We start from the raw sequence: 12,500 nt of genomic DNA, 5'->3' as shown, positions 1-12,500 counted from the left end.
AGTTAGATCCGCAGCTTACTCATACGCCCCACCACTGCTATGCACGTCGCCCTGGGAAGCCCTTACAGTTTAATCATGATGCCCAGGTGCGTACAACCACCAGAAACCGCCCAAGTTATCTTATGCCTATGACCAGCGGAATTGGTTCACCATGGAGGGAGCCTGAAGATTCTGGTGAGGAGGACGTCGTTGAGGAAATTGATTTTTTCGCTGGCGTTTCGGAATCCGATGATGAATTCTTCGACCAATTCGGACCCCGAGACCTTCCACTGGAGGAGGATTATCCCTATTTTTCCCCCGACAATTCCTACTCCAAATACCCCGACCAGCAAATACAGAGTGGGCTGAGCACCTATTATGGGACACCACGTAATGGCGGGGGTGCTGTGCAATCCTCCCAGAGGAGGCGCCGAGGGGCACGCCGTAGAGCGAAGCGAAAGGAGTGCCTGGACACGCTAACCACTGTCCAAGTTACGCACCCGACCATGTCTGTCCAAGCTCCTCTCCCGACCACGTCTGTCCAAGCTCCTCGGCCGACCACGTCTGTCCAAGCTCCTCGGCCTACCACGTCTGTCCAAGCTCCTCGGCCGACCACGTCTGTCCAAGCTCCTCGGCCGACCACGTCTGTCCAAGCTCCTCGGCCGACCACTTCTGTCCAAGCTCCTCGGCCGACCACGTCCGTCCAAGCTCCTCGGCCAACCACGTCCGTCCAAGCTCCTCGGCCGACCACGTCCGTCCAAGCTCCTCGGCCGACCATGTCCGTCCAAGCTCCTCGGCCGACCTCGACCACGCTCTTCCAAGTGTCCGAAGTTACTCGGCCGATCACACCTTTCCAAGTGCCCGAAGTTACTCGGCCGATCACGCCTTTCCAAGTGCCCGAAGTTACTCGGCCGATCACGCTGTACCAGCATCTCCTAGAAATTATGCCGCCCTCACCGTTCCAAGTGGCCGAAGTTACTCGGCCGATCACGCTGTACCAGCATCTCCTAGAAATTATGCCGCCCTCACCGTTCCAAGTCACCGAAGTCACTCGGCCGATCACGCCTATCCAAGTGCCCGAAGTTACTCGGCCGACCACGCCGTTTCAAGTGCCTCAAGCTCCTGTGTCAAGGCCACGCAAACTACTTCCGTTGCCACTGAGGTCGCCAGTCGCACCCGTATCGAAGCCACGGACCAGGTTTCTGGTGACGGAAAGCCATTCAAGCACCGCTCTCCCAAGCACCGCTCTCCCAAGCACCGCTCTCCCAAGCACCGCTCTCCCAAGCACCGCTCTCCCAAGCACCGCTCTCCCAAGCACCGCTCTCCCAAGCATCGCTCTCCCAAGCACCGCTCTCCCAAGCACCGCTCTCCCAAGCACCGCTCTCCCAAGCACCGCTCTCCCAAGCACCGCTCTCCCAAGCACCGCTCTCCCAAGCACCGCTCTCCCAAGCACCGCTCTCCCAAGCACTGCTCTTCCAAGCACCGCTCTCCCAAGCACCGCTCTGTCCAGCGCCTGCCCGTCCAGCGCCTGCCCGCCCAGAAGTGGCGACGATGCTCCGGCGTCCCTGGAAGACGGGGCCGGCGACTTCGAGAGTGGTAATTCGCCAAAGTCCCTGGAATAAGAGGCTGGCGATGTCGAGAGTGGTCATTCGCCGATGCCCCTGGAGGAAGAAGGGGCCGGCGACGTCGAGAGTGGCAATTCGCCGGAGTCCCTGGAAGAAGGGGCTGGCGACGTCGAGAGTACCAATTCGCCGGAGTCCCTGGAAGAAGGGGCCGGCGACGTCGAGAGTGATAATTCGCCGGAGTCCCTGGAAGAAGGGGCTGGCGACGTCAAGAGTGGTAATTCGCCGGAGTCCCTGGAAGAAGGGGCTGGCGACGCCAAGAGTGGTAATTCGCCGTAGTCCCTGGAAGAAGGGGCTGGCGACGTCAAGAGTGGTAATTCGCCGGAGTCCCTGTAAGAAGGGGCTGGCGACGTCAAGAGTTGTAATTCGCCGGAGTCCCTGGAAGAAGGGGCTGGCGACGTCAAGAGTGGTAATTCGCCGGAGTCCCTGGAAGATGGGGCCGGTGACGTCAAGAGTGGTAATTCGCCGGAGTCCCTGGAAAAAAGGGGCTGGCGACGTCGAGAGCGCCAATTCGCCGGCGCCCCTGGAGGACGGGGCCGGCGACATCCAGAGAAGCAATGCTCCGGTTTCCCGGGAGGAGAGAGTTGTCCACCCTCCGAGCAAACAGGGTAAGGTGCCCGACCGTACTAAATTTCTGGTGTCTCCTAAAGGCAGGCGGTTTGGCCAAGACTTAAAGGACCAGCTGGGACGCCTGCCGGACCGACCACTGCCTCGTCTCGTTTCTGGCTGGCACGGATTCCCGCCAGACCGACCACTGCCTCGTCTCGTTTCTGGCCGGCGCGGACGGCCGCCGGATCGACCACAGCCTCGTCTCGTCTCTGGCCGGCGCGGACGCCCGCCGGACCGACCACTGCCTCGTCTCGTTTCTGGCCGGCGCGGACGCCCGCCGGATCGACCACTGCCTCGTCACGTTCTTGGCCGACGCGGACGCCCGCCAGACTTGCCACTGCCCCGTCTCGTTTCTGGCCGGCGCGGACGCCCGCCAGACCTGCCACTGACTCGTCTTGTTTCTGGCCGGCACGGACGCCCGCCGGACCGACTACTGCCTCGTCTTGTTTCAGGCTGGCGCGGACGCCCGCCTGATCGACCTCTCCTTGTCTGTTCTTGGGTTGGTGTGGACGACCACCGGACAATGCTAGGTCTCCCACCCGCCCTCCCTGCTTGTTTTTGGTTCTCATTACGCACTACGCGACGCGATCGTAACAGTACAAATGTGTTACTTCGAAGGGAGAATCTTATGAAAAATTGTCATGTGGTATTTCTGAGACACTGTATGAATCCTCTCATCTCATCTCATTTTCTGAATCACTTCATCCTCATTAGGGTCGCGGTGGGTGCGCGAGTCTATCCGAGCTGACTCCGGGCCAGAGGCTGAGGACACCTTTAATCGGTGGACAGCCGATCGCAGGGCACATGTAGACAGAAAACCATGCGCTCACACACATACCTAGGGGCAATTTAGAGTGTCCAATCGGCCTACTATGGATGCTTGTAGAATGAGGGAGGAAACCAGAGTACCCAGATGAAACCCACACAGGGGAGAACATGAAAACTCCACACAGGTGAACGTGACCTGGATTTCAATCCAGGACCACAAAGCTGTGAGGCTGACGCGCGAACCACTCGCTGCTGTATGAATCAAAAGCCTAGGATTAGGTCAATATCCTAAGTTAATATGCAAAATATCCAATTATTCAATTTGAAAAAGAAATAAGTCTATCTTGATGAGAACTCCATGTTTTTTTAAATGACATAAATTACAATTCTACGTTGTAATTTAAGATTGTGTTTAAGATGTTGTGGCAGCCAAATAGCTTCTAATGTCGAAATATCATTTTTTATCGATGGTTCATATTACTGCAATAGTTGTCACTTTTGAACAAGAAATAAAAAGAAAAATATCAAAGCGGAATTTTGTTTTATTTCATAATCACAAATGTACAATCATTTTCTTTCTGTGTTCCAAATGGGGGGTAGACAAATTCAAAAAGGAAGCAATGTAAGCACAACCAGTAAATATGCCCATAGCTGTATATGTAGTGTTCACCAAGTCTCTGGGTGCAATAATAGCGTAAACATTATCCAGGTATCAATAATTAAATTTCAACGATCGACCGCAAGACCTTTGATCAGCCTTAACTATTCTGATGTGCTTACATGGTAAACGCTAAGGTCAGAGCACTTTTAACTACGGTAATATGGCGGCGCCCTGAGCGAGCAATAGCAGACACAAGCAAGTGTACTCGCGTCTGGCTAGTCAGAGCGTGTTTAACTACGGAAATATGGCCGGGCCCCAAATGAGCAGTCAAGGGAACTTGAGTTTTTTCCCGTTTTATTCAAGAGACGTTCTTTTCCTTGAATTATATTCATAGACGTTAAAATACATTTCGTCTAGCGTTTTGTGTATCTTTTCTTTATTTTGAAATAAACTACCGTCTCGGCAGCATTGTCTTGCGGCACAACATCACAACGCCATTTTGTTGTGAGGTCATTGTGTCATGGCGCTGTCAACTTACAGTTTCGTGAATATCGTGCTTTTATGTGCAGACTCATTTGCACACAAGTATGAAAAAACAAAGCCTTCAAATCTGACAAACAACAACTGAAAGATGTCCAAAGTAGTGGTCAGCATAAATTTTGTGATTAAATCTGAAAAGATGTATGTAAACAGATGTACATCTTACAATTGTTACTATTAAGAGTACAAATCACTACTGACGAAGACATCAATTTGGAGACATAAAAAAAATGGTTTAAACATATCACTGTCGCGGCCTGGCGGAAGAGTGGTTAGCGTGTCGGCCTCACAGTTTCATTCCAGGTCATCCACCTATGTAGTGTTTGTATGTTCTTTCCGGGCCTGTATGGGTTTTCTCCGGATACCATGGTTTCCTCCCACATTCCAAAAACATGCATGGTAGGCTGATTGGACACTCTAAATTTCCTCTAGGTGTGAGCGAGAGCGTGAAAGGTTGTTTGTCTCCACGTCCCCTGCGATTGACTGGCTACCAATTCAGGGCATCCCCCACCTCTGGCCCGAAGTCAGCTGGGAAAGGGTCCAGCACCACTCGCCACCCTAGTGAGGCTAAAGCGGTTCAGAAAATGAGATGAAAGGGATGAGAAATATAACTGTTACCTGTCTTTTGAAATAGGAGCGACCAGTGGCGCATACCAGTTGACCCCAACCTCACAGTGAGCATCCAAGTAAATTAGCACCTAAAAACACAAAATGACAGTATTTATTAAATTACCTTAATTTTCTGCACCAGTGTATATTCATAGAATGGCCTCTCTTAAAGAATGTTCTATAAGAGCAGCACAGGATTTTAGAGTCAGTAATACTGGTGGCGAGAGTCGTAGTAGTAGTAATACAACATTTCTGATCTGTGCAAGTGGCCTGTAAAAGAAGGTAGATCGTGGAAGGTTGAATGCTTGAAAAGTAGATCTTGGAGGAAAAAAGTGTGAACACCTCTGCACTAGATGAAGCTGTAGGAGGATGATTATACACCTACTAGTCCAAATGTGGGCAAACTATTCCAGAAAGGGCCACAGTGAGTGCAGGTTTTCGAGCCAACCAATGAGGAAACATTTTCCACCAATCTAGTGTTAGTAGTGCAACCAATGGATTGCAGTCAGGGGCTTCTTGTTTTCTACAGAAATCTCATTAGTTAAAGTGCCTTGACTAGATTGGTTGAAACAAAAACCTGCTCTGACAGCGGCCCTTGAGGTTTACCCACCCCTTCACTAGATTTGCTTGCAATGAAGAATGATTTCCTTTAGTATTAAACTTTGCTCATTATCATTAGATGATTATTTGTTTCACATGATTACTATATATCTGCTTGCAATTAAGAATATGATTTGCCTTATTATTAAACTTAGTTTCATATTATTATTATATGGTTGCTTGGAACAAAGTAAATGCTTTGCCCCTGAGGACATTAGTTAGACTAAACACCAAAATGCCTTAGACCTTGGACTGCTTGGAGTGGACTAAACTAAGAAGATTCAAAACACCTAGAGCTGCACATGACTTTCAAACGTTCATGTTTGACTATATTGACGTCTCCCTTATGTTTCCCACCCTTTCCTTGAGATTGAGAGTTGAGACGTCCTTTGTTAAGGTCCTTGAAGTTAATAAACATGTAACAAAACATGTGAGGGCAGAACAGAAGGGGACTTGGCATGACCAGTTGTTTTCCTTGCAAGAAGAGATTCAGAAGATTGTCTTTTCTCTTTATTTGTGCGTGCATTTGGGAAAGCCTATAGGTGAACCTATCACATAGTACGGACATGAAAATATGTAAATGGTAGAAATAATGGTTGTGATCCTACTTCATGTTTTTTCGATTACCACGGCCAAGTCTGTTCAATATTATCCGCGAAATTTTAGGAAATACTGTGACAATTTGATGGGAAGGTCACAGTCGGGATACCTGTCCTTTGGTGGCCTTCTTGGCTCCAATACTTCGTGCCTGGATAAGACCTTCTCTTTTCTCATTTCTGTAGAGTTTCACAAGACCATCCCACTGCTTGATGTACACCTCCAAACGCTCATTCAAATGGACTAGAGGGTGGAAATCATAAATAATAAATATACAGAGGGGAATTTTGTCAACATGCAATTGAAATGATGAATGAACTTCATAGAATTATTCCGTCACATTTTTAAACAAGCCAAAGCAAAAGTAATTGAAACTTGACCAATATAAGCAAATTGAAAAGAGGAGCCTTGCATTTTATTTGCTCCCCACTAATTCATTCATATTCCCTACCGCGCATCCTCAAAAAAGTTGTGGGGTTTACCTGAGCCTAACCCAGCTGACTTTGGGCTAAAGGCAGACTACACCCTAGATTGGTCACCAGTCAGCCGCAGAGCATACAGAGACAAACTACCATACAGACTCACAATCACACCACCACTGGTGGGAATCGAGCCCGCCTCCGTAGTCAGGCGGTTGAACCTCTAGACCACGAGGCGGTGGCACTAAATCAGTGTGCCATTATTTTGTTCGTGAAGCCGTAAATGGTTAGCAGCCGGTATCTTATATAAGGTTAAGCAAAAAATAGACCATTAGGCCATAGGGAATTGTTTTTAATTAAATATAACAGCAACATTTTAATACAAGCCTGGTGGTTTTATGTTTGGATGGAGAGATATTCTGAAATAGCAAATGTTAAACACAAACAGAAAACAATTGAATTTGAACCTAACTTTCATTGTCGGCCACATTAATTAAACTTGCACAGGTTTTTGTATGCATAAAGAAGAATATTAAAATGACAGTCATCATAACAATGAGATGTACTGTCAACCCTCACCACGTCTATTGCTGGATTTTCATGTATCCAAATCAAAAATGTTAATAAAATTTTTAATATTTGTGCCAAATCATCTTCGTTTGACCATCATACTGCCTTGGTCTCTTATTGCCATTCTTTTGGATTAAAATTAAGCGGAAAATACGTATTGTCCTTGTGAGTAGATAACCTATTCAAATATTAATGCTGTGGTCCTTCACTACTTTGCAGCTTAATTAATTGTATTTATATTAAGTATAAAAAAGTTCATAACAACGTCAAAATTCATGCCTCTAATATTTTAAACAACCTATGTCAAAGCCACAATACGTAAATGGAGAACAACAGACTCAATAGGCACCTGTTAACATGAGTTTCATACATTTACGACCCTCGGCTCTACAAGCAGACCTGGTGATTGAAAATGCAATCATTTGTCATCTGAAATAATATATAAAAAAACAGGATTGTTTTTCCTCATGATGGTGGCCATAACAACAATGCCTGCTAACATGACTAGGGGAGGAATCGTGCATAGGCATCTGAAAGCCCTATTCTTTACAGCAGATTGATAAAGAAAAAAAATAAGAAAAAACATAGACCACACGTTGTTTGTCACTTGGATAAAGCGGTCTTGATGAAAATTTTGGGGTTAGGACAACATAATAAACTACTTACCAGGCACAGGATTGAGGCCTTGTTGGCTTCAATTGTCTACCAGACAATCCTACAGTGACCATTGGTAACATCTACAGGATTACTTACTTAAATATGAAGACACATGACAAAGTTATTTGTCATTTAGTTTTTGGTTAGTTTAGGAACAATTTGACATTTGATTTGATTTGTTGCTAAGGGAATTGGGGGAGACTATTACACTAATTGGAGTAGGGCGGAATGGCCCTGATCAAGCCATTCCTTTTCCATCTATTCATGAAGGAATGGAAGTACTTTAGGAATCTGTGTTGAGGGTGAGTCCAGTTAGGTATTTCTTCTTGGGTGCTTTAACTTCAGCGTCTGCCTTAGGATGTTTGTAGCGTACAAGCCGAAAGATGTTCAAGTCTTGACTGATGGTTTTCAGTTCGTTTATTTATATTACGCCATTTATAAAAACATCCAACAATGTTGAGATATTGTGTCGCTTTTGCCAGTGGTAAGATGCATAAAAAGACAAACTCCTCCGAGGTTCACGCGTCAGCTGTTGCTTTTATGTTGTGAACTTCACAATAAAAGCCACACACGGAATATGGGCATATACAATTGAGGTCAAAAGTTTGAATACACTTGTGAATCATCACTTGCTTTTTCAGATCCATAATGAGCTCCTTTGACTATCCCACTCTAGCATTTGTGGGCATATGCATCCAATGAACCCTATTTACATTGCCTCAGAGAAATTGAACAGCTCTAGACACTTAATCACTGACAAGAAGTTAAGAGGCCATGATATGAAGCTCATTTCACTAACAACTTTCTAAGTCACCAAAATTGCTAATTCGTGTTGCTGTATGTGTATTTTGGCACAATGTCTACTTGCCTTAAAACGTTTAGCCGACGGACGTCTGGGCCAGGGCCAACTTGCCGAGGGGGCATCTGGCCGAACGTAAAATTAGCCGAACTACTAATTAGCCGACAAACAAGCCAGCCGAAGGACGTTGTGTCGACGCACTCGCCCCGGCCCTGGTCGTGTGTGTACATGTTTGTCAACCTCGGCCCGTGGGCCATATATGGCCCGTTACAGATAACATTCATTTAGAATAACAAGTTACAGATAACAGTATTCATTGAGAACAACAAAGGCATTTATTCATGGCCAAACAAAGTAGTTATAACAGCAAGTACTAAATAAATAATTGTAATAAAAGCATCGTTCTCATAAAAACTGTGAATGACTGAGATGTCAGCATAAACACTCAACAGTCTGACTGATTAATTAATCTTAGTCTTGTGATTGAGTTGGATTGAATAACTTTATTCATCATCAGATGACATGTCAGCACAAACCCTCAACTGTCCGACACTGATCAATTACTTTTTGCCCTGCAAATGACTGAAACTTATCTGTCCAAAGTCCTGGTGACAACTGTCGGTTTTGCCTGTATTTAAGACTGAATCACTGGTCATTCAGTGAGAGCTGCAAGGACAACTGACAGTGAGCTGTTCAGGCTGTTTGAGCTCTCCCCATTTGTGCAGTGCGGGAATAAACATATTTCCTATTCAATTGAGCTCACTCGTTCTGACCCTGCTCCTTACGTTGTTTTTCAGACTTATTATTCTTTGGTGCCGAAGCCCAAGAGCCAACACGCCAGCAATTGCCAGAGCGACGACGGACCCCTTTGAAGGATAAAATAAAGACTGTCAACAGCATCCTCCATTGAAAGGGCCAGCCCGAGAGACGTTTCCTTGCCGCTCCGGTTATCTGGTGACGGGTCCCCCGAACTAGAGCAGGTTCGGAACGAGAAAGATCGTGAGTTCACCCTTTTGATTTCTGTCTCCGTGAAGTGTGATAATTTGAATTAGTACTATCACTGCGGTAGTGAATGTTCAAGGTCTAGACCAGGGGTGGCCAACCAGTCAGAGACCAAGAGCCACATTTTTTACTGTGGTACCGCAAAGAGCCACATTTTTTACTGTGTTACCGCAAAGAGCCACATCATACACATACCTTTGCTCAGCCGGATTTATTGTAAATGTCACACACCAGCATAGTAATGACATAAATTGACTCCTACAGCACTAACAGCACAGGCCAGTCATTATCAACAATGAACATTGTGTGCACTGTCTCACACAGACAAACTCTCAGTTCAACCAAGTCCACAAACAAAAATATAATAATTTACAATAGCGTTTTTCTTTTGCTATGCATGTTACTTAGTGGGACTTCTGGCATAAAATCAGAGCCTATTTTTGCGCAACATTCGCTCCTTGTGAGCTGTCATTTATTATGAATGGCTTTTAAGTAGCGCGCCCACCACGTGGTGTACGCCTCACTCTCCTATTGGCTGCTCCCGGCTGAGCACTCTCGCCTTGGTCTGCCTCGCAGGGGGTGTGGCTTTTTCAGCCGACGCTCGATCTTTGGGATACTTTTTGTGTGCGCGACGCTGTTCATTGTCGCTTCTGGTTCACGGGAGCTCTCCCACTCTGTTAAAAACGTTTACTTAAATGACCTTGCTCCTACTGGGAAACTTTGAGGTATTTTCATCCCGAGCACATGCGCATTGGACGAAAATACCGTATTGAACTCAAGCGAAGCGCACACGCAAATAAAAATAAAACACAAATACAAACTTTGATATGGACGTAAGAGCCGCATGCGGCTCGCGAGCCGCGGGTTGGCCACCCCTGGTCTAGACCGACATAGGTAGAACATGAATGTTTGTAGTCCGGACCGATGTAAGTAGGACATGAACGTCCGAGATCTGGGCCGACGTAGGTAGAATGTAACTACTCGTGGCCTGGACTGACGTAGGTAGAACATGGATGTCTGTGGTCTGAACCGACGTAGGTAGAACATGAATGTTTGTGGTCTAGACCTACGTAGGTAGAACATAGGTGTCAAGGACTCCTCTGAGAGATAAAGTCAGGGACTTATCTGAATTTGGTGTGTTCAGAAATATTGGGTGAATCACGAAATAATGAGATCAATTGGGTAAATTTAGAATACAATTATTGTTTAGACTATTAAGTAAGTGATTAATATGAGAGATGGGTTTGTTGCCGGACTGCAGAATGGAGATTGGAGTGTTGCTAGATGTGGGGTATGTGCGGATGCGTAGTGTGGGGAGTTGCATGTGTCTGCCGCGATGGATGGAGAGGCATGGTCTCTGTACCAATTTGAAGGATATGTGAAGGGTTTGGTGAACGTAGAAAGGGAATTTTTGAAGAAAAGAGTTTTGTAAGTGAATAGAAAAGAAAGTGTAGAAAAAGCAGCTGAAGGTGTGCAGAGAGTTGACTTGAGGAGAGCAGAATGGAGTTAAAATATTTTGTGTGTAGAGTTTTGCTGCAGAAAATCGCTCTAATCTTAAGTAAACATCGTCTCCTTGGTGGGGGAGAGATGAGTCAATAATAATTCAATGGGAATTCAGCCATTAAATTTAACTATCCTTTGGTGGTTAGCAAAAATGACAACGCAAAAATGGCATTCATCCAAATATTTAGGTAAAGTGTACCTGGCTGGTTTAGATAAAATAATTAATTTAGGACAGGCATCATTTCCCTAGGACGGAAGAGGCATGGAATGTGTTCATTGCACGGAAGACATTCCTTGACTATTAATGATATACAGATTGCATAAGCATCAATTGATGTCAACCAATTGACATCAACCTATTTCCTTTGGGAATGATTATTGCTGATAGGACAGCAAAAGGTGATTAGCAGCCAAGAAGCCCAGACTAGGGATGGCGCTCTTCATCAGTGATGAAAATTTGCAGACCACTGATGTCTTCATTATGAGTGTGAGCCTGGATGTTTGTCTTGTCTTTTTGTGTTTTTGATTGGCTGGCCACCGAGATATAATCAATCGGTTAGATATCAAGGTGGAAAATAATTTAGAAATTTGGAATTGATTTCTGAAATCGCCAACAAGCCTTTTCAAGGATGGGATGGCGGCTAAGGATTTGAAAATTTGCAAATGGATTTCTGAAATTGCCAATAAGCCCCTTTTCAGGGATGGCAGCGCCAAATAATGGAAAAAAATTGTCAAATTATTTTTTTTATGAAAATGCGAAATGTGAAACTTGACGTCGAGGAACAAATAATCTGCTTGGCGAAATGAGGAATTACGGGGGCAATGAAAAAGAAAAGAAAAAAAAAGAAAGACAAAAAATCTTTAAGGAAAGGCATTGAATTTGGGTTAGCAGAAAGAGATTGTGCTTCTCAACAAGAAACGGACCAACAGTGGTGCCATGAGCCTGGGTGCGCAACCTATGGATCACCAGTCAAACACAGACTTTCTCAGAGAACTCCTGAAAGCGGTATAGCTACCAATGAAGCTGACTGTTTGCAAATGTAAAGCACACACGACTGGACAAGTCCGTCTCTTTGGGGAACAAACGAGCAGACGAAGCAGCCAAAGAGCCTCTATCCATACAAGCCATGCCATGTTTGAAGTGATTGCCAAATTGAGCCATGGCAGGAGCCATGTCTCAACAGGAGGGATAGTATAGCCCCAAAGGTCTTCAAACCTACTTAAAACATTTTTTGCAGAAAATGTCTCACCTGCTGTGGACACAACTCTAAATACAATGAACGACCCAAGATCGGAAAAAGGCAAACAGGAACATATATCCCTTTGAGGTTCTGAACATGGATTTCATTAAACTGATCCAAAGTGGCACATACAAGCACTGTCTTGTGACCATCGACACACTTACCAAGTGGGTTGAGATATGCCCATCAGAGAAAGCCGACACCATGGGAGTCGCAAAAACCATATGCAAAAGCTTCATTCCAAGCTATGGACTGCCACGAGTCATTTGGAGTGTTAATGGTGCTCACTCCATGAGCCACGTGGTCCAACGTTATTCCAGTTTTAGGGAAACTATGCCCATCGTAAATCAATTATTTTATCTACCCTAACCAGGTACAATTCAC

The 12,500-nt window shown here is 45.6% G+C and overlaps 2 protein-coding genes across 4 annotated transcripts in view; one reads left to right on the top strand and one right to left on the bottom strand.

Moving 5' to 3' along the window:
- The window catches only part of LOC144198439 (P2X purinoceptor 3-like), a 205,747-nt gene that overhangs the window by 146,645 nt on the left and 46,602 nt on the right, over nucleotides 1-12,500 (top strand). The gene's annotated exons all lie outside the window — the stretch shown is intronic.
- Nucleotides 1-12,500, bottom strand: part of galnt7 (UDP-N-acetyl-alpha-D-galactosamine: polypeptide N-acetylgalactosaminyltransferase 7) — a 79,732-nt gene that overhangs the window by 34,159 nt on the left and 33,073 nt on the right. For all 3 annotated transcript variants that reach the window (XR_013326556.1, XM_077718116.1, XM_077718117.1), the window contains exons 5-6: nucleotides 6,038-6,168; nucleotides 4,738-4,817 (exon numbers count right to left, since the gene is read on the bottom strand). Coding sequence is in view for 2 of the 3 variants with exons in the window: in XM_077718116.1 (XP_077574242.1) it covers nucleotides 4,738-4,817; nucleotides 6,038-6,168 (211 nt within the window). In the remaining variant the exon portion in view is untranslated. The remainder of the gene's footprint in view (nucleotides 1-4,737; nucleotides 4,818-6,037; nucleotides 6,169-12,500) is intronic.

Source organism: Stigmatopora nigra, chromosome 6 (genome assembly GCF_051989575.1).
Source record: "Stigmatopora nigra isolate UIUO_SnigA chromosome 6, RoL_Snig_1.1, whole genome shotgun sequence".
NCBI lineage: Eukaryota > Metazoa > Chordata > Actinopteri > Syngnathiformes > Syngnathidae > Stigmatopora > Stigmatopora nigra.
This window is presented reverse-complemented; position numbering and strand designations above follow the sequence as displayed.